The sequence below is a fragment of the Pteropus medius genome, unplaced genomic scaffold (genome assembly GCF_902729225.1).
Source record: "Pteropus medius unplaced genomic scaffold, Ma_sr-lr_union100, whole genome shotgun sequence".
In the NCBI taxonomy this organism is placed as follows: Eukaryota; Metazoa; Chordata; class Mammalia; order Chiroptera; family Pteropodidae; genus Pteropus; species Pteropus medius.
Window position 1 is genome coordinate 3887485 of NW_024349798.1, and position 26544 is coordinate 3914028.

Genomic DNA, 26544 nt, shown 5'->3' on the forward strand with positions numbered 1-26544 from the left:
CACAAAATCCAGATTCTAGTCCTCACCTGGTAAGTCAGTTCACCTCTCTTGGTTTGTTACTCCAGCTGCAAAATTGGGAGGCTGAATTGTTTCAGTCACCATTCTGATCAGGAGCCGAGGGAAGTTCTGTGGGGGAGGCGGCATCTGAGCTGGACCCTAGAGGAAGGCATTTCAGGTGCAGCTTTGCCTTTTTATGTTTTACCTAACATTGTGGTAGTTTTTGAAATGATAAATAAGCTTTAATTTTTTAGGCGTTTTATTTTTTAACTTTTAATTTTTGAACAATTCAGACTTAGAAAAAGTTACAAAATGAGTACAAAGAATTCCTTCTGCCCTTGGTCTTGCTTCCCCAGTGTTCACGTAACTGCAGTGTGACCTGAAGATGAGGTTCGGTGTAGGTACCACACCTCACTGACCTGCAGGCCTTACCGAGGTTAAGCCTGTGTTCTCATGGGTGTCCCTTTTAGATCAGGAACCCACATTGCATTTAGTTGTCACAATTGCTAAGTCCTCCAACCTGGGACAGGTCCTCCATCTCTTTTTCTGCTCTCTCATGACTGACACTTTTGAATACTCCTACCTAGGCTTTTAGTTTGTGGAACACCCTGTGTTTTGGGCTTACCGAGCCTTCCTCATGATTCAGTTTATATTTTGCATTTTTGTCAAGAACACCATAGGAGTGCTGTGCCATCTTTGGAGCATCCTGTCCAGAGTGTGGGGTGCGATCTATCTCAGTTCCGGTGGTGTGAATGTGATCACTGCATTCTGGAGGCATCTCCCAGGTTCTCCACCGCCAGGTCATTTGTTTAACTTTGAGACTACTTAGACACCCTGTTTCTCATCACTCTTTCTCCCACTAAGTTTAGCCACTATTGCAGTGTCTTTGCTGAAACAGCTGTTACTGTGGTGTTTGCTCAGTGATGATCTTCTGACTCTATTATTTCTACATTTATTAATTGGAAACCCAGTATAAGGAAAAGCTCTCTCCATTTATGTATTTATTCATTTATTTATATCTGTATGGACTCAGGGACATTTAGGCTATTTTATAAGTCATCATCCATTCTTATTATTGTTGATTTTCTTGCCCAGATTGTTGTAGGTTTGGCCACTGGTAGCCTCTTCATGTTGGCTTCTGTGCCCTTTCAACATGGTCCTGCTTTGAGCACTTCCTCACTTCTGATATTCCACACTTACCTGGTACTTTTCCTGCCCCAGACATGTGATCATCCATTTCTGCAAGGAGCCTTGGTTTTTTTTTTGGAAAGTGGGATTTAGAAGTTAAGGATACTTATTGCTGCTGGGGTGCCATTACCTCTAGGCCCTTCTCTGTACTTCTTATTGGCTTGGTTCTGCTGAGAGAATCAGCAATAGGTTCTCATGGCAGTACCTGAAACAGCAAAGATGCTGACTATGTTCTGTGGAACATAAGTTTTATTCTGAAAATCTAAGATGTACCCAGTTTTTACATAGAGATGTTGAAGGAAGGGATGGTCCACAGATGTATTCTGAGCATATTCTGCATGATTCTCTTACTAAATGTTCAAATTTGCTATCCTTGTTCAAATATAGAGTATATTTTGTACGATGGAAGCAATGAGGGTGTTTCTGAATAGTCGACATATTGTTGTATTTTAAGATGCCAGATATACAACCCCCCTGAGCTCCTTTATTGTCATGTTCTGTCTTCTGATGATTGTCTTCCCAGAATCGTCTCATTTCAGATTCTCTAAAGAACTCCAGAGATTAAACCATTTGAGTGATAAGCTTTATGCTTATCCTGCTCCAAGGTCCTTGCTTCTTTGATATCCATGTGCTGCGACAGTTCTATTCTGAGTTTTCATTGCTTCTCTATTATTCTGATTAAAACCTGAGGTTCTAGGGAAGCGAGGTTGAAGTTAATGCACAAATAAGATCTGTGAAAGACACTTGCTTGACCACAGAGGTCCTCTTTCTCTGCAAGTGTCTGCATCATACAGAAGATTGCCTTGTTTTAACACCTGTATTTTTACCATGAATTTATTTTCTAGCATGGAAAGGACTTTGAGGCGATCCAGAACAATATAGCCCTCAAATACAAGAAGAAAGGCAAGCCTGCTAGCATGGTGAAGAACAAGGAGCAGGTGCGACACTTCTACTACCGTACATGGCACAAGATCACCAAGTACATTGACTTCGATAACGGTGAGCATGGAGGCTCAGTCTTTGGGGAGCCTAGGATGCAGGGTTGGGCTCTGGTCAGCAGCTGGGCTCTCGCACACCTACAGGACACATTCTCTCGCATCGTTCTTGCCCAGCTGCGTGGCCTGGAATGTCCTTATTTTGTGGCGCTTGGGCTGGTGGTACACACGCCTGGTAACCATAGGTCAGGCTGAATTACGAGGAAGCTGTATCTGTTTCTGATGGCTCTTAGTGCCTGTGGTGTCTGGTTCCCTGGCTCGCTGTGGGCCTATGTCCCCTACTGGGAGAGAGGGGCACCACAGTCAAGAAAAGACCAGAATTGGACCCCTCCAGTCCTTCTGTCCCAAGTGGGGGCTTGTTGGGGTTAGGGTTGGGCAGGGCCTATCACACATCACCCAGGAGGGAAAGGCTAGCTTTCCCAAAGTTCTCGTCTGTGTTTGAATCCAGATTTGCATAGTCCCATCTTTAATTCATATGTCTAGGTTATCCCTAGGCGAGGTTCTGACGTCTGGCTTAGAGTGTCCTAATTCACATCTCTGTCCTCAGAGGAGTTGCCCCCTCCTGTCACAGAGTGTCAGGAGGATTGCATCTTTGTGTCATTCCTTCCGCTCAGTCCTCAATTCCACCTTCTTCAATCTTATTTTTCATTTCTCCAGCTTCAGTCACTCTAGACATTTGCTTCTACTGACTTCACTTATTTCTGACATTTCTCCAAATAATATCACTTCTGATCTAGAATAACTGATAGCTCTGGTCACATTACTCCCCTCCCCTTGAACCTGTGCTGTGAGCCCTCCATGGCGGCCCTCAGTTCCTCCCAAGTTTCTCTCTTCATCCCACCCTTGGGTGTTCTCCTGGCCAGGTCTGAGTGTGTCAGCCAATGCACATCAGTGTCACTGGGGCTAATCCATCAGGATGCCAGGTCCAGAGCTTTCTCTTCCAGCCTTAGAAAGACACAGAGAGCTTGAATCAAGCTGTCACTTTCTCTAAAGGGTCAGATAGTAAGTATTTTTGGCTTTGGGGCTTTACAGTCTTTATTGAAATGACTTCACTCTGCTGTCTTAGCTCGTTGTAGACACAATGTAAACAAATGCATGTCACTGTGTTCCAGCAAAACTTACAACAAGAAGCCTCCGGAAGGATTTAGCTTGGGAGTCATCCAGTTCGCCGACCCTGCCCTGGAGAAATCCTTTCTTTCCCCTGGCCAGCGACGAGCCCTGAGGAACCAGGGGCCCAAGCTGCAGGCCATCACTGTTGTTAGCTGACACTACCCCTGAATATATTTTCCTTTGAATCTTCATGGACATTGCCCCTCTGCCAGTCAGAGGCTTGCTGAGTCTCATTTGGAGCTTTTCAGACCAGTCCTTTCTGCCTGGTCCCCCATGGTCCTGTTCTAGATCATCGCTTTTCCCCAGTGCTCTGGTTCTGCCCTTCCTAACCTACCCTCCAAAGAGCTCATCCCCACAAGACCCACGTCTGACATACTTCTCCTGACATACTCATCCTGACCTGCCATTGCTCCCAAGATGGGGTCACCCTGCAGCTTACCTGCACTTTCTTTTGTGCCTTGACTCCTGCTACTTTCACCATGTCGTTCTCCCTAAGTCCATTCACCTCTCAAGACTGAGCTCTTGTGTCAGTGCTCCCAGAAACCTTCCCTGAATCCTCCTCTGTCCCCACTGCCATCTGACCAGGGGTCTGCTCTGTGCCCGTCATTTGAGCATGTGACATTCTCTTCCCTGGAGATGCCATCATTGTCACTGCAGACGAGAAAACCTCAGCTCAGTGATGGAGGCCTTGGCCCAAGCCGCCTACATAATAAGCAAAGGAGCTAAGCTTCAAGTCATGGCCAGTGTCTCCTTAATGTAATATTTTCCGTAAATGTAATATTTTCAGACCACTTCTTCATGTTGCCATAGAATGTCCCCATGTGTTTTTTATTCAATGTTAATTCTTTGAACTGACATCTGTAAATGAGTAAATTTTACCTTTCCTCTTGGACTTGCAAGCCACTTCTAGTGTTTTTAAATAATGCAGGTGTGGACATCTTTATTCACGCAGCACTCTTCTTCAGAAGTACTTTCTTCAGCTAAATTCACATGGTTGAGATAACTAAGTCTGTGTAAATGGGTGTTCTGTGTCTCATTGTGTCTTGTCATGAGTGCTGTCTGTCCTCCAAGAGGATCGATGTCTAGCCTGCTGGCCTGGGTATCTGTCTGCTGTTTGCCCTATTTCACATCTGCTTCTGTCCTTGACAAAGGCAGGAAGGGGCACCTGGCAGTTGAGTGCATACCACTCACAGCAACCTCACAGTAAGACCCACGTGAGGTGCCTTTTTTCTGCTGAGTTTTTGGTCCCACTAAAGTTCTCTCTGGTCAGTAAGATGCTCGTTTCTCAAGAGTATTTTTAAGGTATCTTTTCTGCTTCAAAGCCTTCCACTAGTTACCTCATGGGTATCCTCCTTGCAAACGACATGTGTCTCAGAGTTATACTACACTTGACCAGTGGACTGCTGTGGAGAAGGGCTTCCTACCCTAGCTCTAGTTCCTCCCGCAGGAGGGGCCTGCAGTCCAGCCAGGTGTCTTTATAGAGAAAATACAACACAAACAGAATATCGCGTTGACCTTCTAATAGTATACCCATTTTTGAGAGATCGTCACTGTTTCTAGGGGACCTCAGAAATGGACTGTCAGTACCCATGTTTCGGGGACAGTTCTTAGATCTGACTTAGCAAATCTTTCACTAGTACTGTTTTGTTTATTTGTTTGCTTTCAGTGTCCGCATGACCATTCTCCACTGGCTTCGGCGTATTAGGGCAAGTCAGTACATTTTGTTCTTCCACAGGTTGTCAGTACAGAGTCTGTGTGTGTGCTCGTGTGCTCGTGTGCTCAGCTGTAGCTGCCAGTGTTTCTCAGATCACTTGATTATTTGAAATTTCAACAATTGTTCGGATCATACTGAGTCCAAGACTGTTAATATCTGTCATCACAGACACCTTACCTTCCAGGGTGGCACGCAAGAATGAGTTTTAGCTGTTTGACTTTTTCTGTGTTGTCTTTTACATTTTTTTGTTGCTGTTGTTACATATTGTTCTTTAGCATATTTTTTAAGGTTAATCTGTGAGAATAGGTCCTTCATCCACTTTGGTTAGTCTGAAAAAGCTCCCTTCCAGTGAGAAACTTTGGTCACCAGTGTGTGAGAAGATTCAGAATCTGTTGGTGATAAAGTGTGGAGAGAGGGATGAGATGATTCCTGGACTGTGATCTAGCATGTTCCGCCCTTTCAGCACACCCATACTACAGGCAGAGTGGGCAGTGTCACCGGGGGGACACTCAGGTTCCCAGGGCAGACGAGGTTTCATCTGCTGTTCTGAGAGGTCAGGGTTATGTCCCAGGGCCCACCACACCCAGGCTTTTTCCTGCATGGTTTCAGAAGTGACTTAAAGGAATGTTTCTTTTAAGTATTTGTCAACCTTCGCTGCTAAACAATCTCCTAAGCTCCTCTCCTCATCCCCATTATTTCTCTTAGGCCTTTTATCCAACTCTGGGATAAAGGGTGGATGAGTTGGCCACTGTCAGGTTCTGTTCTCACACTGCACTTCGGTCCCATGGCAAGCTCTGTGGGATAGATCCAACATGTGTCCTTTGTTCTCTGCAGTGTGGCTTGTGTTTCCCTCTCTCTGTCCCCTCCATCTTCTACCTTCTTGGTGTCTCATAATTGTGAATCTATTTTCCTAATGGTGTCCTGGTGTGACCCCATGAAAAGTGCCTTCTTTCTGTTGAGCTGATGTCTCCACCAAGGTTCTCTAGCAGGTCCTCATAATGTCTCCAAGTTGGTGGCAGTAGTTGACCTCTTTAAGCCCACCTGCCTCTTTGTGCCACACCAACATTTGCATCAGAGCATGACACTGTCCAGCCATTTCGCAGCCCCTTCCCTAGCCCCTGACTACCACAGTGTGCTTTCTGTCTCTATGGATTTGCCTGTTGTGGACATTTCGTGTAAAAGGAATCATATAATACATGACCTTTTGTGTCTGGCTTCTTCTACTTAACATGGTGTTTTCCAGGTTCATCCAGGTTGTAGTATGTGTCAGAACTTCGTTTCTTTTTATGGCTGAATAATGTACCATCGTCTGGATAGACCACATTTATTTATTCATTGAATAGTGGATCTTAAAGTGTCCTGAGTTATGTTCCCCTGTGAGAGTCTGATGAGAGTTGTGAATCTTTTTCAGAAGAACCTTCAGGAATGTTGGCAGAGTCACACGCTCCTTAGAACCTGTCCAAGGTTCAGATTCCTTGTTTTAGATCATTTATACAAAACTTTATTCTTCATTTGCTAATATGTATGTGTGCTAATATACATTTGCTAATATACATTTGCTAATATATATATATATATTTCTTTCCCATTATAATCATACACAGCCAAATGTTATGACTTTGAAAAGGGGTCTCTGAGAGAATAGTTGTTAGGGTGAAGGACAAATGACATTGATTGCTGCTCTGTGAGATGATCTAAAAGTTGCCTAAGCTGTGCTTCTGTTAGGATTAGGTTTGGCATCATATAATACAAAAACCCCAAATAGCAGTGGCTTAAGCAAGTGAAGATTTATTCTCTCATGTCAGAGATGCCTGCAGTATGTGGTCCAGGGTGGGCAATCAGTGATCCAGGTCCTCCTGTCTTTCCGCTCTGCCATCCTTAGCACCTTACCATCAACAAGATGGCCCTAGGCAGCAGCTCGGGAGGAAATGGGTACACATTTCTGCCCAAATCAGTCTTTTAAGGAGACTTTCAGAAGACCCACAATACTTCTCACTCTCAAGGCCAGAACTTAGTGGTGTGGTCATGTTTAGCCACAGGGCATGCTGGGACATGTGCTGCCTTACCCATATGTGTTGCTTCCCAAATATAACTGGGCCTGTTACTAAGGAACAAGGGAGTATGGGTATTGGGAGTCTCTAGCATTCAAGCCATGGTTCCTCTCTGGTCTGGCACCAGGCCGCATAGATCCATTAAGAGGAGGTACGACAGGTCAGCTCTTCTGGTTCCATGTGAGGGCTGCCCACCTCACATGGAACTCGGGCAAATACTGCATATGTGGAGAGAGGTGGATAACAAATTTAGTGATGGTCATATCCCACTTCCATGGGAGCTGCCTGTGCTGGAAGTCCCATTTTCTCCTCCTGGGGACCACTCATCTTCCTGTTAGGACTAATTTTCTAACCCCTCCTTTTTCTTGCTTAACTTTTTATTTTGTAAATTACAAAACACAGCACCATGTTTCTGTAGACTCTCTGCTTAGTCTCCCCTGATGTTAACGTTCTACTGTGCTGAGGTGCAATGATCAAAACCAAGAAATTGGCAGTGCTGAATATTGCGCCAGCACTGTTCTTATGCACATGGGCTGGCCAGCCTCTGAACGGCCGTTTTTCCCCTTCTGAAGCCTTATTTCCTGTCTTTCAGTGTTCTCTCGTGGTCTGAAGAAGTCGTCTCAGGAGCTGTATGGTCTGATCTGCTACGGCGAGCTGCGCAAGAAGATCGGGGGCTGTGAGTACGGGCCAGCGGTACTGCCCCAGCCCTGCTGGTGGCTTCGGAAGTGATGTGGCCTTCTACAGTGCACTCACGGTTCCTCCTGGCAGGACCTGCTGTCCTGGCACTGTTGAGTCTTTGGTCCCAGGGACATTTCTGTTTTCTCTAGCTTTCATCTTGAAAACATTTTAATGTGCAGAAAAAATGAAGAAGATAGTGACCACCACATACCTGCACTTAGATTTTTCGATAGGTAACATTGGCCACTTTTCTGTGTGTACTCTCTCCCCCTCCACACGCTTGCTTTTTTCCTGCTCAGCCATTTGACTGTAAGTTGCAGACATCCAAGCACACCCCTAAATCCCTCAGCCTGGATTTTCTACACACCTATAACCCTAATATCACACCTATTGCATTTCACATTTATTAGGGACCACAGTCTTACCTAATATCTTGCCCATAGTCAGATTTCCCAGAACGTTCCTTCATGCCAGTTGGACGCCAGTTGAGGACATTGCTCTCCTTGTAGCTGTGGTGTCCCTTAAGTCTTTTGACCTGGAACATCTCCCACTTTTTTGTCTTTTGTGACACTGGTACTTTGAAGGGTTCAGGCCCCTCCCTTTGCGTTGTTCTGACAGTCTCCTCGTGACTGATTCCCTTTAGATGTAGATGATGCTCTGGCCTTCCCAGGGCACCCATGCCCAGGGCCTCACATTCCTACCTTGTCACCTGTATGACCACAAGAAGAAGCATTTCTACTTCTCCAGGTGTCACTTGTCTGCCTGTCACACGGATTGGAAGAGCACACACCCACAGGGCAACCCTGAAGGTTAAATTAAATCATATGAGATGATCAAAAGCCATCATCTTAGCAGTCACTAATATGTCACAGCTGAGTGGGCAGTTGGCTAGGGATATGGAAGCATCAGAAGGGTGGAGAGGACAGCTATTCACTGATGGCTCTGCATGCCTGGCCTCTGCTGGGTCACCTCCCCTCTCCTGAAACAGGCAAGAATGCCTAAGAGGCTCCAGATGGGACAGGCATCCTGATTCCCTGCCCCCTGTCTTCCCTATATTCTGAGGTCTTCTTTGTAAATGTCCCCAGCTCCTGCTTTGAATGGTCTCTTGAGGGGAGCTCTAGGATCCCACCTCCCTTGAATCTCTGCTTCCCCTTCTCTGTCCTTATTTCTGTCTTAAAATGCTTTTGGTCATGTCAGCGCATTGGGCATCACCTCCTTTGGCGATGATGCTATGGCCCTTCCTGCATCCCTGCCATGTATGAGCTGCTCAGCCAGAGCTTCCCAGCCCATCTATGACTCCACATGAGTCTTTTGGGATCCATGACCTTGGGTAGTTTTCTTTTGCCCTTGGGGAATCACCTAGCCTCCTGACCCAAGGGGCCTTTGCACTTGGACTTCAGCTCATCTTCCTGCCAGGCGTCCCTCCGGATCAGCTGCCTTTGTCCTCCTGGCGATGCAGAATGACGGGCCCTTCTCTTCCCTTGCCCTGCGAACTCCTGCCTACCCTTTAATCTCAGCTCACTTGTCCACGAACTTTCATGACAAGCTGGGCTGCAGTGTTACACATTCTCAGTACTCCAAACCATCCTTCATGCAGAATCACAACTGCCACTTTTACTGATGTGTGCTCGTTTGATTTATGCCTGTCTGAGGGCAGGGCTGTGTGGGACCTCTTGTTTAATGAACAAGTCTGTACATTCATCCTCTCTGGGGCTTTGCCTTCTTTCCTGAAGACCTGTTTCTGTCTGGTACTGTTTTCTTGCAGCCTGCAGAACTTCTTTTAGTCTTTCTTGTTGTGCAATTGTGCTGGCCATGAATTCTTGTAGTTATTATTTATCTGAAGTATTTATTTAGTTTTCCTTCTTAAGATATTTTTGCTGGGTGTAGAATTATGATTTGATGTTTTCTTTTCTTTCATCACTTTAAAGATGTTCCACTCTCTCTGGCCTGCACTGTTTCTGGTGAGAGGTCACTGGCCATCTGTGTCCTTGTTCCTCTAGAGAGGGATGTGTTTTTTCCTCTGGCTGGTTTTAAGGTTTTGTCCTTGTCTTTGATTTTCGGCCTGGCTATGTGTTTGTGGCTTATTGTTTTTGTTTTTGTTTTTTTCACCAAAATATGTAGAAGTATTTAAAGAATTTTCAGTGAGCACCCAAACACCAACTACTTAGATTCTCCCATTACCTGGTTACTATACTTGCTTTCTCACACTTCCTGAAGACAGCACTAAGTACCAGGAAGGCTGAGGAAATGTTCAGGGTCTTGACTCGTCATTCAGCAGACCTAGGAGTGTGGGGCTCAAAGCTGACTAAGGTGGGCCCACAGGTAACACAAGAGTCCATCAGGAGATGTGTGCACAGGGCACAGTGGTTACCCTGAAAAAAGAGTCTCTGAACTAGGCAGTTAGGCACCAGTGGAGGTTCAGCATAGGCAAGAATTTGGGAAAGAGTTTTTGGGCGGAGTGAAGAGTTTTTGGGCGGAGTGATCGGCTGTGCTGATGCAGGTAGTGGTCCCTGCATGAGCGGAGAGGACATACAGGTGAGAACAGTACCGTTAGCACAGGTGACACCTTGTTTTGACCTTCAGTAAGGGACTTTATGCTGGAAGACCTTAGATATTTCGTAAAGTATTTCGATTCTATACTGAAGATAATTATGTGGAAATCTTTACCAGTTTTGCTCCTGTTTCAAGGTCACATCTGTTTCTTTTTCTGTTTAAAGGTATGGACGACAAGAATGCCACGAAGTTGAATGAGCTCATTCAGGTTGGGTAAGTATGAGTTGTGTTGTGAGATACCACCTGCTCCTGTCGGGTGTTTGCATTATTCTCTGAAATATAGAACTGGAAATATCTGCCTGTCCCTCTCACTCATGCCACCAGAGCTTCTGTGCTCTCTCCTGGATCTTTCCACTCCTTGTCTTGGATGGACCCACCCACCACCCAAGATCTCTGCTGGTCAAAGTCCAGCTGCCTTGTAGATTGAGCTCTCCCTGGAGTAGAGTAGTCTTCACTGGCCTCTGCTGTATCTGCAGGACATTGCCTTTTGCACCTCTGGTTCTTGTCTCCAATAGCCAGGGGTTGGATGGCCTGCGAGCCTGTCCTTCAGGTCTGCGCTCCTGCTAGGTAGGGCCGGCTGTGTGCGCTTCTGCTCTGGGTCCAGCCCAGCGTCTGCCCTTACAGATGCCCGTGTTGGATTCTCGAGGCTTTGTATCTATGAACTGCCACCCGTTTGGAGCCAGGCCTGATAATCACTAGGATGTATGTATCACCACTGTGCAAAAGAGCAGTGATTCACTCCAATCGTCAGGGAATGCAGGTAGCCTTAAAAATTGGTGTCATTGGTCAAAGGGAGCCTCCCAGAGATGTGTGGGATATGGTCAGAGGCAAGTAGAAAGAGAGGCCACTGGCCATATCCTTGTGGGTTTTTTGTCACGCGCATACCCCATTCGTTTGTTGCAGCTTCAGCATCCCATCTTCCTTTCCACTCTCACACCTGCCCTGCACTTATCAAGTGGAAGCTGTGTTTTTTTCTAGAATCTAGGATATTCATGTGGTATCGTGCCTACCTGAGAAACCTTGTTAAGAAGGGAAAGATTTTTGGCTGAGGTGGTTTCTGACATTATTATCTCACCAGCAGGCAAGAGAGTTACCACAGAATATATAGCACTTACCCGGTGATGCAATTTTAGGACAAGTCTCACTCTACCTTTTATTTCAGTTACTCCAGAATCTGTGGGTAAGCGGGTGTTACCAGCCCTTTGCTTGGTGCTCAGGGTTCGTTTGGGGCTGGTTTGATGGAAAAGCAGTGAGTTTGCTTGGCTTTGTCTTACTTTTTGCAAAAACACAGAAAGGAGGGCATTATATAGGAGCATGTGGGACTGTCTCCTTGGTGTCTGGAGAGACATGCATGCCCGATGCCTCCTGACTGATCAGGAATGTGAGGAAGGCATGCCTTGATAAGTTTGAAAATGGCCAGGTTGGTTTAAGCGGCTCTTGGAACTCAGAGAGCCAGAAGGCTGTGAGCTGTAAGTCTGAAGGTACCGATAAACCCAAGAGCTGAGCTGAGACTCTTCAGTTTCAGAAAAGAGCTGCCTCGGTGAAGCCTCAGTTGAGATGATGGAGGGATGGTTCGAACAAGCAGGGATTCAGGAGGAACGTCTGCATTGTGCATGTGTTTTGAATCCTTACTAGATAAAGCATAAATTTACATGAGTCCATACTAATAAAATCAATGATTGAATGAATAAATAAATAAATACATAAATAAATAGAGGACGAGGTAATAAATCTCCCATGTGGAATTCCACATAATTTATATAGATACTCTACTTTTAAGTTTTTATGTAGGTAGTTCCCCTTCCTTAAGTGTGGGCTGCTCCCCGGGACTTCTAAAGAGGACAGTATAGAAAGGGGAGAGGAGCATAGAGTGGAGACACCTGACAGACACAACCTCAGCCAGATCAAGGTCTGTGTCAATGGTGATAAGGCATATTGATGGCATGGAGAGATGTTGCACTGTAAAGACGTCTGCTTTCCCTAAATTAATTGACAGATACTTGTAGTTGCAATCAGAATCACAATGCAGTTTCTTTGATCATTAAGTATAACTAACCTTCACAGCTCTGAACATTAAATGTAGACCTTAAGTGCACAGCTCTGTGAGTTTTCACAAAGTGATCCCACCAGATCAAGAAATGGAATAAATGTTACACCACTAGCCTTCCCAGAATCTTCCCTTGTGCCACTTCTACTGCTTAAGGCTCAGAGTAAGAAGAAAGGCAAATTAAACCGATATCACGTTTTACAACTGGATGGAGAGGTCTTAGCATTGTTGTTGGTCGTGTTTGCAAACAGCAGGGATAAACTGAGTTTGTAACTCATCCCACCCATAAGGGTGCACACCCTCTGGCCTAGCAGTCTCGCTTTTGGAAATAATTAGATCAGGGTGAGCCGTTCTTGCGAAGATATACGTGACAACAGTGATCATGCTAGCAAAGGGGTGTCAAAAAGTGAAGAGCTGGCTCTGGGCAGGATCAGTCTCCATTTTTGTTTTCAGAAGCAAGGCCGGGCAGGTGCTCACTTGGCTGCTTGGCCCCAGTAGGAGTTATACCAGGGTTCTCTTGGGGTCGTGGGCAAATGGGCATCCCTGCTTTCTACTTCATACATATTTTTTTTTATTTGACTATTTAACAAGAATGTACTTTGATTTGATCGGAGGAGAAAAATTCCATGTTGGGGAAAGGTATTCTTTTTATTAGTTTTAAACTGCTATGACCAAGTTTTCTCCATGGGGTTATAGTTATAAAAATGCAGTTATCTGTATTTCTATCAATAAAAGTGTAACACATGTGGCTTAAGTCTTGGTTGGGCCCTGTTGTGAGCGGATGCTGTCAGGCCTGGTGGCAAAACTCTCTAGGAGCCTTTGTATGGTTATGGGGTGAGGGGAACCTACCTATTCCTCATTACGGCCCAGAGGCTACAGGGCTCAGGGACCAGCAATAGCTGGCTTTGACAGAGCCCAGAGAGGCTCTGGGCTCAAGGAGTGTCCAGCAGAGGGCATGACACCCTATGCTTCTCTCCTTCTTCTTTCTCTAGGACCAATGACTGTGTCCGACATGGCGGGCTCAGGAGTGCTGGTGAGGGACAGGGCTTTCCTTTTGACTGCTGCCCTTCCCCTGAGTGACAAGCTCCTGCTCACCCTTTGGCTGCAAGCTTCGACACTCCCCCTCCCCTGAGCCAGAGCAAAATCTGGATGTTACATGTCTATGTGTGACTCATCAGCACAGCGCTCCTCCTGGCGTCGTGGGTGCTTGCCTGTCAGGCTCCTTACCAGCCTGTAGCTCTAAACGGTCTACCCACACAGTCCTTACCCTGGTGTATCAGGGGCCAGGCCCAAGGCCCTTCTCAGTGTGAGTCCCAGAGACCCTCTGACAGAACCCAAGCAGACAAGTGCATTGGTACCAGGTGCTGCCAGCTCCTTTCTCCGATGTGACAGAAGAGCATCATACACCAAACCCTTATGCACCCAAGAAGCAAGATGGCTGCTTTTTCAGTCTTTCAGAAAATTTTATGAAAAAGTTTGAACATCAGAGAAGTTGATAGAATAGCACAGCAGCCACCTGCAGACACTTCACTTGCATTTATCAGTAGAAATGAAGAGAATTAGATGCTCTTTTTCACAGAGTTTGGTGTCAAAGTAGCTTGTGTGGCCCTCATGTAGTACATAGTGAATAAAATAGAGGTGGTTAAGGAGCAGAAATCTGCTCAGGCAGTGCCCACGGGGAATTCGTTCATATCTACAGGACTTTAACCAGTGGTAGATGAGCACAATGCCGACTCTGGGATGGAATGTGCTGTGAGTCAGCTGTAAGGAACCTGTCATGGGCGCATCCAGCTCTTAGGGTCCTCATCTGCTTACCTGGCAGCTCTGGGTTCAGGTGCCCTACCTATTAACATTGTCATCTCTCAGGTGCTGAGACACCTGAGAAAAGGTTTGAAACAGCATCAGCTCAGTGAGAAGATTTCTGCCTGCAGCCATAAAGAGATATGAGACAGAAAGCCTACTGCATGGCGCATTCATTCATTCTAGAAGGATCTGAGTGCCCAAATGTGCCAGTATCAAGAATAGGGAGTTGGATATGCAGTGGTGTTAGAGTAGGGGCAGGACAGCTAATGAAGTTCATTCAGCAGAGATCATCTTTCCCATGTATGTGTGTATGGCACATGCACAATAACCTGTGATGAACGTGATCTTGAAACTGTCAGGATGCAGGGAACTTACACCGAGTATCCAGGGAAGGCCTCTTGGAGGTGATGACATTTAGGCTCAAGTCTTAAAGAAAAAGGTGAGCTGGGATGACGCAGGGGTGGGTGAGGCTCAGGCTAAAGGAATAGAGAGTGCAAGGTGAGAAAGGAACCAAGGGGCTAGAGTGGCTAAAGTGTGTGTTGGGGACCTGCTGACAGAGAGGGGTAGAGGGGAGAAGTAGAGCCAGGTCAGGCCAGGACCCTCTCTTTAGGCACATTGGAATTTGGGAATCTTGCCAGAGTATCAGGATAGCAGGCGAGCCCCTTGTTTTGGGTTAAAGTATTTTTCTAGTTCCATGTGGGGGCAAGGTAGGGTGTACGCATCCATTTTTAAATATCTAGTATTTTAATTCATGTACTTTTTGCTGTTTGCCGTCGTATGGTTCTGCAAGTTTTTTCTTTTTCCCCTCTTTAACTGTCCTCCTCCCCCCCCCCCCCAGCCCCGCTTCTCATCCCTGATCTATGGATTTTGCCCTCTCCCTTAAGAACTGGATCTCTGAAGGTGGGGCATCTCCTCCCATGCGCTTGCAGCATGCACCTGGGGCCTGGCGCACCCGGGGTATGGTCCATGGTTCCACTGGGGCTTGAACCCAGGACCTTCTGCATGTAAAGCAGACGTGCTAACCACTGCACTATGGAGCCACCCCCTGCAAGTTTTTTTTTTAACTTTATTTTTTTAGAGCCATTTTTTATTTACAGAAAAGTTGAGTAGTGAGTACAGAGATGTCCCATATACCCCCTTCCTCTGCATATGTTCTTCTTCTTAGGAATATCTTGTATTAAATGATACATTTGTTAGAATTGATTGACAGATACGGATGCATTGTTATTAACTAATGTCCATTGTTTAATTAGTGTTCATTCTTGGTATTGTACATTCTTTGGTTTTTGACAAATGGCAGTGTCCTATATTCACCGTTACAGGATCTTACAGGATAGTTTCACTGCCCTAGAAGTCCCTGTGCTCCACTGATTTCTCTCTCTCTTCTCTAAGGCCTGGCGATCTCTGATCTTGTATTGTTTCCATAGTTGCCTTTCCTGAAGGTCATAGAGTTGGAATCTTATAGCAGGTAGCCTTTTCAGACCAGCTTCTTTAACTTACTGTTCTGAGTTTTTACAAATAAACAGTTAGTTGTGTACCACCACAACCACAGTCAAGGTACAGAATAGTTCCATCACCCCCAGATTCCTTCTTGATGCCCCATTGTAGATGTTCCCTCCCCCATGCCCAGCCCTAGCAACCACTGAGCTGCTCTCTGTCCCCTGTAGTTTTGCCTTTCTCAGAATGTTATTTAAACAGGATAATACCGAATATGGCCTTCTAAGTTTGGTGTCTTCCACTTTGAGATTCATTCATGCCTTTTCCTGCGGAGTAGTGTCCCTATTGTGGCTGTTCTGTAGTCTGTTTATCCATCCCCCAGAGAGGGACAAGGGCTGTTTATAGAGAATAATTGACTAAACATCCATCTCCTGGGCATATTCCCAGGGGAGGGGATGGTGAGTGTGTGCATAACTATGAGGAACTGGCAGACTGCTTTCCTGGGAGAGTTCCAGTTGCTCCTCATACTGGTTGTTCTCAGTTTGTTTGTGCTTTTGAACCATCCTACTGGGTGTGAAGTAGTACTTCATTGTGGTTTGGGTTTGCATTTCCTTGATGACCAATGATGTTGAGCATCTTTCTTGTGCTTATTTACCATTTATCTGTCGTCTTTGGTGAAGTATTCAAACCTTGTGCTTATTTTCTTATTTTTGAGTTTAGTGAGTTCTTTATATGTTCTAGACACATGTCTTTTGTCAGATAGGCGATTTGCAAATATTTTCTCCCAGCCTGTGACTTGTCATTCTTTTTACTACTGTCTTTCACAGGGCAGAATGTTTAGCTTTGTTGAAGTCAAATTCAGCATCTTTTTCTTTTATGGATTATGCTTTTAGTGTTGTATGTAAGAACCATTTGCCTAACCTAAGGTCATGAAGATGGTCTATTTCCTTATAAAGTTTTATGGTTTGACATTTAAATCCATGATCTACTTTGGATTTATTTTTGTATAGGATGTGAGGTTTATACTAAGTTTCATTTTTTGGCCTATGGGTGCCCAGTTGTCCCAGCCTCATCTGCCAAAAAGATTGTCTTTCCTCCATTAGCTACTTTTGCGTCATCTAAGGTCAATTAATTATACTGTGCAGATCTGTTTCTGGATTTTAATTCTGTTCCATCGATGGATGTATCCATTTTTTCACTAATAGACATTAATTTTTAAGACCAAAACAAAAAGCCTGTAAAAGGGAAACAGATTGGTAGGGGGAATTAAGTATGGTGCCTGATTTAAGACCAAAAAGTGTTGAGTATTTAACCAACTTTCTGTCTATGCTTCTCACACAGATCTTCAATTAACTGTGACTCTCCTTTTGTTATAAAATTGTAGAATTTGATAAAGGAGTAAATGAATTGAGAAAAGCTCTAAAATTAAATCTTACCACATTAGTCACCCAGCAGCATGCTTATTAGATTTATCAAATAACTTTGCATAGAAGAAAATAAATCTTTCAGAACAGAAAGCCAGACTCCCACATACATAGAGGAATTACTCCGTTGCCTGTTTTGTCAGAATGAGTGACACTCAGTTCAGGAGTTCAGATAGAACCCTCTATGTGGTTATATTACATCGGAGGTCAAGCTGTGATTCTTCTGCAGAAAGTACCTCTTAAACCCCCATGCCCTGGGGAAGCACTCGCCCAGCCTGTCAGTAGTCTCACCTATCTTTCAGCTGTGGGGATGATGTGAGGTTGGGGAGTGTGGACCATGTCTTGAGACCAAGGCCAGGCCTGAGAGGCCTTCTTCCTGTGAGCTTGAATATGGCACTTTACCTCCTGCAGGCTCCAGGCTCAGGCTGCTCATAGAACTTCCATTTGAGAGAAAAGGGAAAAAATTTTAATCTCAGAATGATCATCTAGTCATAAAAAGGGGGCAGCTCAATTTCACTTAAAAAAAAAAAAAAAGGAAGTCGCAAAATAGCAGTTTAACGGAAAATGTGATTATCACAAACACAGGTGCCACCTGCTTTTTTAGTCTTGCCTGTTACTGTTTTATTTTGTTTGGGGTAGATGTAACAAAAAGTGATGATGGGCAGGAAAGTCCACTTGTCCCTAGAGCCCTTTATTAGAGGAGGTTCTTTAAGAATGAACTTCATACTTCATTGCTATTCTTTTAAAGTGCTCCTCCCTGCTCCCCCTCCCCTGCAGCCCTGCTCCATATTATTTACATTCACACCTCCAGGGTAGCACCTTGCATCTCCCCTGAGTTCAGTGGCTAAGACGTAAGCGTATGGTCTCAGTGGAGTGTGGTGCTTGTTCACGCAGACTCTCATCCTCTCTGAATCTCCCCTCCTGACAGAATGGGGGGAGCTGGCTCCCTGGGGTCACAGCTGGGAGTTGGTCAGTTGAAAAGTTGGTTAAAACACAATAATAAAAACAACGTACCAAAGGACCTTTCATAAAACTTAAATCTACATTTGTTCACTAGCCACTGACTGGGGTGTCTAGCCAAGGCCTTTTCTTTGACTGAAATCTACTGTTAGAGTTCTGGCTTGTTTTTATCTCAGAAGCTGTAGCTAAGATGCATCACTTGTGATTTCTGTTTTCAAATAGAAAAAGAGCTTAGGGGCAAATAGCAGTGGGACTGTAGAGTGCTCCAGGTCACCCTCAGTCTTTCATAGTTGTCTCTCCCACACTTAACTTGACTGCCATTTTTTAAAACAACCTACCTTTGTTAAGTATTTCCAAAGCATTCCATCATTCCAAGTGTGTGTTTTAGAAGGAACTATTTTTGTGGCTTTTGTACGCATTTATAGTATTTCTTTAATTCTAATATTGTATAAATTATAGTCATAGCAGTGTTCAGAGTGTCACCAACAGCTGTGATAGGCTGCCTTTGGGCCTGCCTGCAGGTCAGTTGGGGGGAGCACAAGCACATGATATCCCTTGCCTGCTGGCTATGAGTGCCCAGTACCCCCAGGCCCCTGATAGTGTGGTTTACAGAGGGACTAGGGGATGTTCCTGACGTGGAGATGCAGCCACCTAGAGCTCAGTTGAGAGGTCACATAGAGGTAGGTTGAGACATGCTCTTGAGAGACCCCAAGGAAGAGTTGAGAAGGGAGTGCCATCTGACATCTGATGGGGGCACCATCGTCCTGGGCTTTCCACGAGATGGGACAGTAGCTGGTGCTGCACCAGTCACCAGGCAGGAGGGCAGGGCATGTTGCCTGTGAATGGCAGGAGTCCCTTTAGTAGTGCGAGGTGGGAGCCCTGGAGGCCAGGCCTGGCACCCAGCCAGAGTCCTCACCTGCTCTGAGTTCTGTGTGGATTGGACACACTGGCTCTTCCATATTGCATTGTGTGGGGAGTAATTGTTCATTTAGAGGCCTCAGCACTTCTTTAAAACTCTTTCCCAGGGCCACCACAGTACGTTACAAAGGGAGAAATCTGCGGATCAAAGCACCCATGTGCCGAGCCCTGAAGAAACTCTGTGACCCAGACGGTATGTAGAAAGTGGGCTGGGGTGGGGTCAAGAGGTGTTCTATTCTACTCCATATATCAACGGACAGGCCAAGCTAGAAATGTCTGCCTCTATGGCTCTGTGTTTGAGTCTGCCTAACCCTTTGGTCAGCTCCTGGATCCAGAGCTCCTTGTCACAGCAGTGTGTGTCCACTCAGTAAATCAAGGTCAGCTTAGGAGCCACAGCAGCATTCAGATGGAGTGTCAGTGGTGTCAGAAGCGTCTTGTGGCCTCATGCTCTGGCTTCTGGCTTGAAGGGTGCCTGAGCAGCCACATGGGCACACCTCTGGGTACAGGTCCTCAGTCATGGCTTTTCCGCCAGCCCTGCTTTCCCTCCTGGGCCGTTTGCCCACAACTCCTCCTTGACTCTGAGTTGTCTGACTGCGCGCTTTGCCTTTTGCTTGGCGGTTCATATGCCAGGCTCTCACAGCCCCTTCTTGTCGCAGGCTTGAGTGACGAAGAGGACCAGAAGCCAGTGCGCCTGCCCCTGAGAGTTCCTGTAGAGCTGCAGCCAAGGAACAACCATGCCTGGGCTCGTGTGCAGAGCCTGGCCCAGAACCCCAGGCTAAGGTAACTGGCTTTGGCGTTTGTGGGGGAGCTAGCTGCAAGGGATGAGACCAGAGCGTGGTGTTTGGGTTCCTTTGGAGACCCTTGAATGAAGAGATTTCACTCAGTGCTCCAAAGTTACATGGGCGTAGGGATGTGGGAGTAGTGCACTGTCATTGGGGCCCTCAGACTGTGGGGGCTTGGGGACACCATGCCACATTTTCAAACCTGGGCACGGGTCTCTTGGGCCGAGAGCGGGATGTAGAAAGACGTCATGGCTAACAGGTTGATGACTACAGATTCTTTCCCTCATCTTTCCCCCTTAAGTCCCTTTCCATTCCTCTCTTACCTTCTCCCTGAAGGTTTGTGTCTGATTTATGGGCAGGACATTGAGTACCTTCACAGTGTTGTACAACTACCACTATCTAGTTCCAGAACATTTTTATCACGCCAAAAGGAAGCCTTATACCCACTAAATAGTCGCTCCCCCGCAACCTCCTCCCTTGGTCCCTGGCCACCACCAGTCTACCTTCCATCTTTATAGATTTGCCTGTTCTGAACGTTACGCATAAGTAGAATCATGTGCTATGTGATCCTTTCTCTCTGATCTCTCTGAGCATTATTTTCGAGGTTCATCCACATTGTAGTATGTTAGTGCTTCATTTCTTCTGTATGTGTTTTTATTTTCTTAGAATTAAGTAAGGCTGGCCAGAGCCCCTCGTTTTGAACCCAAATAGAAAAGGATTGTGGGTTGTGCCAAGGTCTGTATCTGTGTGAGATCTTGCATGGTAAAGGGTACACAGGTCTCCATTTTGTCATGCAGCTTCGTGTGAGTCACTAGTTTCTCAATTTAAAAAGTTAATTTTTAAAAAATTTATTTAAATTAGTTTCAAGTATACAGTACATTGATTAGGTATCTGTATAGTTCATTTTTAAGAAAAGAAATCGGTGGCTCTGTTGGGACATCAAGGCTCTGGCCCCTCCTTAGTGCTCTTCCAATACTCTTTATGGCATTATCTTCTGCTGGCAGCCTCCAGGGCTCTTTAGAAGGTTCACTTCCCGTGTAACAGCCTCCCTCTTCCTGTCTGTTGTTTCCTGCAGAATGATAGTGGAGCTCCATCGGAAGGTCTCCAGCCTCATTGAATTCTTGAAGCAGAAGTGGGCGCTCCATGAAGTGCGAATCGTATCTTTTTCCTACTAAAGTAACTCCCCCACACAAATTCCACAGCACCTGCTGTCTGAGAATGGAGTCCTGCATTTCAGCGCTGGGATTGCGTTGGGGCTCTGTGGGACGTAGCAGCTGTGCTGTGAGATGGTGTGGAACCGGAACTAAAACTTGTAGCCCCTCATCCTGAGTTTTGGGTATGAGCCCCTTTTCTGACCTTACAGTGTTCGAACTGTCACAGCAGCCCTCCATGTGGCGAGTGGCTACCACCTGGCCTGTGGGATGTGGCCCAGGCATCCCTGCCAGCAGGTTGAATGAAATGACCTAGGACTCCCCAACACTTCTCAGTCTTGGCCATCTCCCAACTCTGCCTAGTTGCCAGCCAGGAGGGCATGTATTAGTGATGAAGTTCCTAAAGAAGGAAATGCCTGGGTCATGCTTTCCCCAAGGCCCTTGGTGCCCAGGGATGGGTATTACTGTAGGTGATTCCTTAACAGTACACTCAGCGGAAGACGCTTGCAGAGCGTCAGCTGCAGGACTCGTTCGTGGAGCCGTCACAGGAGAAAGTGGCACTGCACCTGTTCCCAGGGGAGAACTGCACTCTGACCCCACTTCCAGGAGTGGCCCGTGTGGTACACTCCAAGGCCTTCTGCACGGTGCACTGGCAGGAGGGTGGCCGGTGCAAACAGAATGCCAAGGATGCCCACACACTGCCTCCAGCCCAAATCCTGGGCATCCACAGCGGGCAGGGCACGGCCAGAGGCCAGGTGAAGTGCCCAAGGGGCGGTGCTGAGGGCAAGGTTGGAGGGCGGCCTCCTCCCTCCACCTATGCTTCACAGAGCTCTGAAGAGAGTTCCCCTGAAAGTGCCCCTGCGGAGGTGGTTGTTCCAAGCCTCAGCAGCCCAGACGCTCCCGACAGGCTTCCCCTTGGGCTCCAGGATGCTGGGGGACAGCTCGAGAAGCCTCCTATGCCTGCTCCTACAGAGGGCAGGGATGTCCCTGCCCAAGAGCCTGGGGCCATGACGTGTGCCTGTGGCCAGCTTCCAGAGCTAGAGGATGAGCTCTCCCTCCTGGACCCCTTCCCCCGCTACATGAAGTCCTGCCAGGACCTCATTATCCCTGAGCCATGCCGCTGTGCGGACTCTCGGCCTTCGGCATGTGCCTCCCCAGAGACTCGCGCCCCTAGCAATGCAGAGGCAGCTGACTTTGCTGGTGCCAGGGTTCCGTCCCCTGTCCGCGGCCCGCCTGGCCCTGAGCCTCAGCCCAGCCCAAGTCTCCAGCCAGATGTTTGCACTAAAGACTCAGCAGATCCTCCTGCAGAGGAGGCCCAGGAGAAGGCGAGCCCCTCGGACCCACTGCCTCCTCAGGGACAGCCTGTTGCCAAGCCCCCGAAGGACGTCCCCGCCAGCCGGCTGGCCCAGCAGCTCCGTGAGGAGGGCTGGAACCTGCAGACCTCCGAGAGCCTGACGCTGGCGGAAGTCTACCTCATGATGGGCAAGCCGAGCAAGCTGCAGCTGGAGTACGACTGGCTGGCTGTGCTGGACCCCGAGGGCCAGGCCCCTGGCGGCTCCCCGCCTTCCGCCTTCCACAAGCAGCGCCTCCTCAGCTGCCTCCTAAAGCTCATCTCCACTGAGGTCAACCCCAGGCTGGTGAGTGAGAGTCAGACACGGCCCTGCTGGCACCCTGAGGGCAAATAAGCCTGGCTCCATGGTAGTCAGTCAGGACTCCCAAAGGCTCCTTGGGGGAAGGGCATGAAGCAGGGACCCTGGTGACCCAGGCACCAGAGGCTATCTTAGACCATGTTTCATTCTCTTGAGTGGGGCTGTGTAGAGCACTGGTCAGGGCTCCGGCTCCCTCCCAGGTGAGGGCCCTGTCCTGCAAGGCTCATGCAGCAACCAGTGGCCATGCCTATTGGGCCATGCTTGTTGGGCCTTGCCAGGCTCCAGTGATGCTGCTGAGCCCTGAGTTTCCTGGCTGAGGGGACAGTGCGCAGAGGCAAGGTGGCAGACTCAGCCAGAAGCCGAGCCGAATCAAGCTTTCTCTAAGTGTCAGGAGCACTGCGGGCTTCAGCAGAGGAGTGACAGGATTGAGGGTGTGCTTTAGAATGGCTGTCCTGGGAGGGTGGGGTGTTGCAGCACCAATGGAGGGAGTGGAGCTAGGAGGGGGCAAATGGAATGCCGGGGCTATAGTCTGTGCTGTGTGGGGCCATGCTCTGTGGGGCAGCAGTGGGGAGACCTCTGCTGGCATCTCTTCAGGAGGTAGCTAGTTGAAGTGGTCTGGGGCTCCTCAGGAGGCTCCAGGGAATGGCTGCGATGGCTCAGGGAGGGCCAGGCCACACCAGGCAGGCCATGGCCTTTGACCCCCACCTCAGGAGGCAGATTAGCCAAGCCACAAATGGGGCAGAAAATACCACTGATGGGAAAGTCTCTTAGGCTCTCCTGGACACAAGAGAGCAGAGTCCTGAGGCAGGTTGGTCCCGAAGTAGCAGTGTGTACGTAGTGTTCAGAAGCCTGGAGGCTCTCAGGTTCCAGGAGGTACAGCTGAGGAAGCTAAACACAGTGGCCTCAGATGACAGGCTGGGACTGCGGGCTCACTGTGCACCCCCTAGCACTGATTCATGTTCAGAACCAAGTACAAGGGGCCCCTGGGAACACACCATACATTCTGCTTTCCCTGGGCAGGTACACTAGGTCTGTGCCTTCACTGTTCTGCCTTGGTTTTCGGTGTGCCTCTCCCACCGTGTTCTCCATTTTTTTTGCATTTGCCCCTGCGCTTGCATGGAGAAGTGTTCTGTGGAGCATTGGTGAAGTGAATCAGTGTCTTGTGAGAGATGGCTCTAGCAGGGGTAGGTGGAAGGAAACTGCTGGCTGCTGCAGAGGCTGGTAAGTCAAGGCCTGAGGGTGAGCAGCCGCCTTTGGATTTAGTGGTGCGGAGGCGAGTCGTGGGCAAGCATTGGCAATACTGGGGTGACTGGACAGATTTGATGAATTTAAAAGCCTTTTTTGAGGGTTTTTTTTGGCGGGGGAGGGATCAGGAGAGACAATGGGATAATATGAGCATGTCCAATGTAGAGGAGGCCAAGCTAGGCCGGCTCCTGAGAAGGCTGGAGGCAGCAATGCTAAGATAGTGGCCTTGGCCTCAACTGAAGAGGAGAGTGGAGCAGGTTGGAAATATTGCAAAGAATGCAAAGCAGGGTGGCTCCATAGTGTCTTGGTTAGCACGTCTGCTTTACACACAGAAGGTCCTGGGTTCGCACCCCAGGTGGAGCCATGGACCATACACCGGATGTGCCACGCCCCGTGTGGGAGGGGACACCCCACCCTTAAGGGGAAATGGCAACATCCTATAGGTCAGGGGTGGAAGTGCAGGGGTGGAATTAAAGAGAGGGAAAAAAATGCAAAACAGGGTGCTCATAGCCATGGTTCCCAAAGTGGGGTCCCCAATCAACAGCCTCAGCATCACCTTGGAACTTGTTAGAGTTGCAGGTTCTTGAGACTCTGTAGACCGTGTTTTGACACCCTTCACCAGGTGATTCTGATGCAACTCTTTTATGAGAACCACTAACCAGAGGCCCCGCTGAGAGTAGGGACCTTGAATTAGAGACGGATGGACTGGCCTTGTGGTCTCTCTCCTCCTATAGTTGTGGTGAAGTTCTGACAAGCAGGTATTCTCTGTCAGGATGCTGGCAACAGGCTGGCTGGGTACTCAGTTGGGCAGGAAGGGACATCGAGGCTGGGGGTGGAGGGCATCCCACGGAAAGGAGAGAGTAGGTCAGGGCTGGGGGCTGAAAGCCATAGAAGGTACAGGAGGGGTTGCGGGGCCCCTGAGTGAGAACATGTGAGATTGTGCTGAGACTGTAGACAGTGAGTTTTGTAATTCACAGGAAGGTGCCCCAAGGTGGGCCTTGGGCGTGGGTGCTAAGGAAGAATGAGGAGAGGGGTCGATGGTGAAGTTGTCAGGTTAAGACAGGTGAGTGGATGGGGATGTTTCTGGCAAGGACCCAGGAGTGGAGGAAGTGACCTATAAAAACCCCTGGGGTTGGGTGTCGACTCAGCACAGGGCTCTTCAGCTGTGATTGTGTTTAATTCTAGAAGTTAAATCTGTATTTCTTTTTTTTGACTCACAATCAGAAGAGACCACTCCAGTCATCTTAGGCTTGCTTTATAAAAAGGTGAATTACTGTCACTTGCCATTCAGCATCTTCTTCTGGCAGTGCGAGCACGTCCTGTGTGGCCAGGGCTGCCTGCTGCTTTCAGCCATTAGTCCCTCCTTCCCTTCCTCCCACCACTCCCTGGTTTGTCTGTTCATGCCACGTGCCTGTGGGCAGTGAGGTCAGAGATTTCAGGAGGAAGAGCAGTGGTTCTCCTAAGGGTCCACGTGAGTGATGGTTTTGAGTGCTGGCACTGCTGAGTGACTCAAAGATGCTAACCTTTGCCGTCATGGAAGTCTGGTCTCTGAGCCTTTGCCGTCCCTCTGAACTTGGAGTTTTTGTGCCTCCTATTCCAGGGCACTCATTTTAGAGCTGAGGTTGGCCATTGTTTCAGCTCATTTCTGTCCTAGGCTCCGGAAGCGAATGCCAGCTCCACAGCCTCAGTGAGGCCCGCCCAGGAGGAGCAGTCGACAACTCCCCCAGGGAAGGTGGTGAGCATCAGCTCCCGGAGCCCCCGCTGCCCTCGAAGCCAGTCTGCCCTCCGCAACAGCAAGGCCTTCTCTCCCAGCTCTGCACCTTGCCCTTCAGGTGAGACTCAGCAGCAGTGCTCACCCAGTCCTCACTGTCCTGGGCAGCCCGCTGGGTATGGGGGCTGTGCCAGCGCTGAAGGCACTGGGATACCTGAGGCTTGGCCCCCCTCAGCCATGGCCCAGCGGGTGGGAGGGTGACCCTGTCACCAAGGGCCTTCAGGTCCTGGGGTTACGGGAGCCAGTGGGAAACATGGAGTGGCCCTCACCAGTCCATTCTCTTTGGAGGATCATGCTCTTTGAGGTCAGCAGAAGCCTCCATAACATGCTGAGTTGGTGGCTTAAAGTATGAGAAAGGTTGGTTCTCTCTGAATCTTCTAGAGACTGTTTTTCTTTAATTTTAATTTCTAAAGTATTAAAGACACCTTCAGTTGAAGGATTTCCTCAGCACTTTAACACAAGTCTTGTTAGTAGAGATGGGCCGACCTGCCATTCTGTTCTATTTCTTTACCTCAATTGTACGTCGCAAGAGAACTTTAAATTAATTGGGTTACCGGGTATGTAAAACTCCAGGATCAGCATGAACCATTTCCTTGAGGCATTGATTTTCCTTACTTAGTTTTTTTTTTATAATAAAACATTAATTGTCTTAACTAGAATCATAAATTCTATATGATTTTTAAAGGTAGAATAAGAAACGTGCATGCATTCTATGGCCTTGCCCCATGTGCCATGGGTGTGTAAGTCCATGCTGAATGCGTCAGAGCCCTACTCCTTCCTCTCGCACACCAAAGTCCTGCAGCTCTTCCCAAGACTGACCTGATGAGATGGGGATGGCTGGGGAGGCAGGGATGCAGGGTCTGAGGGCTGGAGAGATCCTTCATGTCCTGTGCTCCAGAAGGCCTCTACACCAGACACGAAGGGCATTGTAACTGCTCTCATAAGCAGACGTTCTCGCTGTAGAAGCTTGGACGCCCTGGGTGGCCTGAACGTCCCACAATGGCCAGGGCATCTGCAATGATGACCAGTGTGCGTCATATAAGAAGTGGTCCTGCAGTAAGTTTTTGACTG

General features: G+C 47.8%; 1 protein-coding gene and 1 non-coding gene across 4 annotated transcripts in view; one reads left to right on the forward strand and one right to left on the reverse strand.

Moving 5' to 3' along the window:
* CRAMP1 (cramped chromatin regulator 1) overlaps window positions 1–26544 on the forward strand; it is a 58448-nt gene that overhangs the window by 16143 nt on the left and 15761 nt on the right. For all 3 annotated transcript variants that reach the window (XM_039884871.1, XM_039884869.1, XM_039884870.1), the window contains exons 4-11: window positions 2031–2184; window positions 7648–7731; window positions 10451–10499; window positions 18983–19068; window positions 19532–19655; window positions 20733–20814; window positions 21303–22445; window positions 25357–25534. In XM_039884871.1, the coding sequence (XP_039740805.1) occupies window positions 2031–2184; window positions 7648–7731; window positions 10451–10499; window positions 18983–19068; window positions 19532–19655; window positions 20733–20814; window positions 21303–22445; window positions 25357–25534 (1900 nt within the window). The remainder of the gene's footprint in view (window positions 1–2030; window positions 2185–7647; window positions 7732–10450; window positions 10500–18982; window positions 19069–19531; window positions 19656–20732; window positions 20815–21302; window positions 22446–25356; window positions 25535–26544) is intronic.
* TRNAV-UAC (transfer RNA valine (anticodon UAC)) lies at window positions 15104–15176 on the reverse strand. The gene has a single exon. It is a non-coding gene; the product is annotated as a tRNA-Val (tRNA).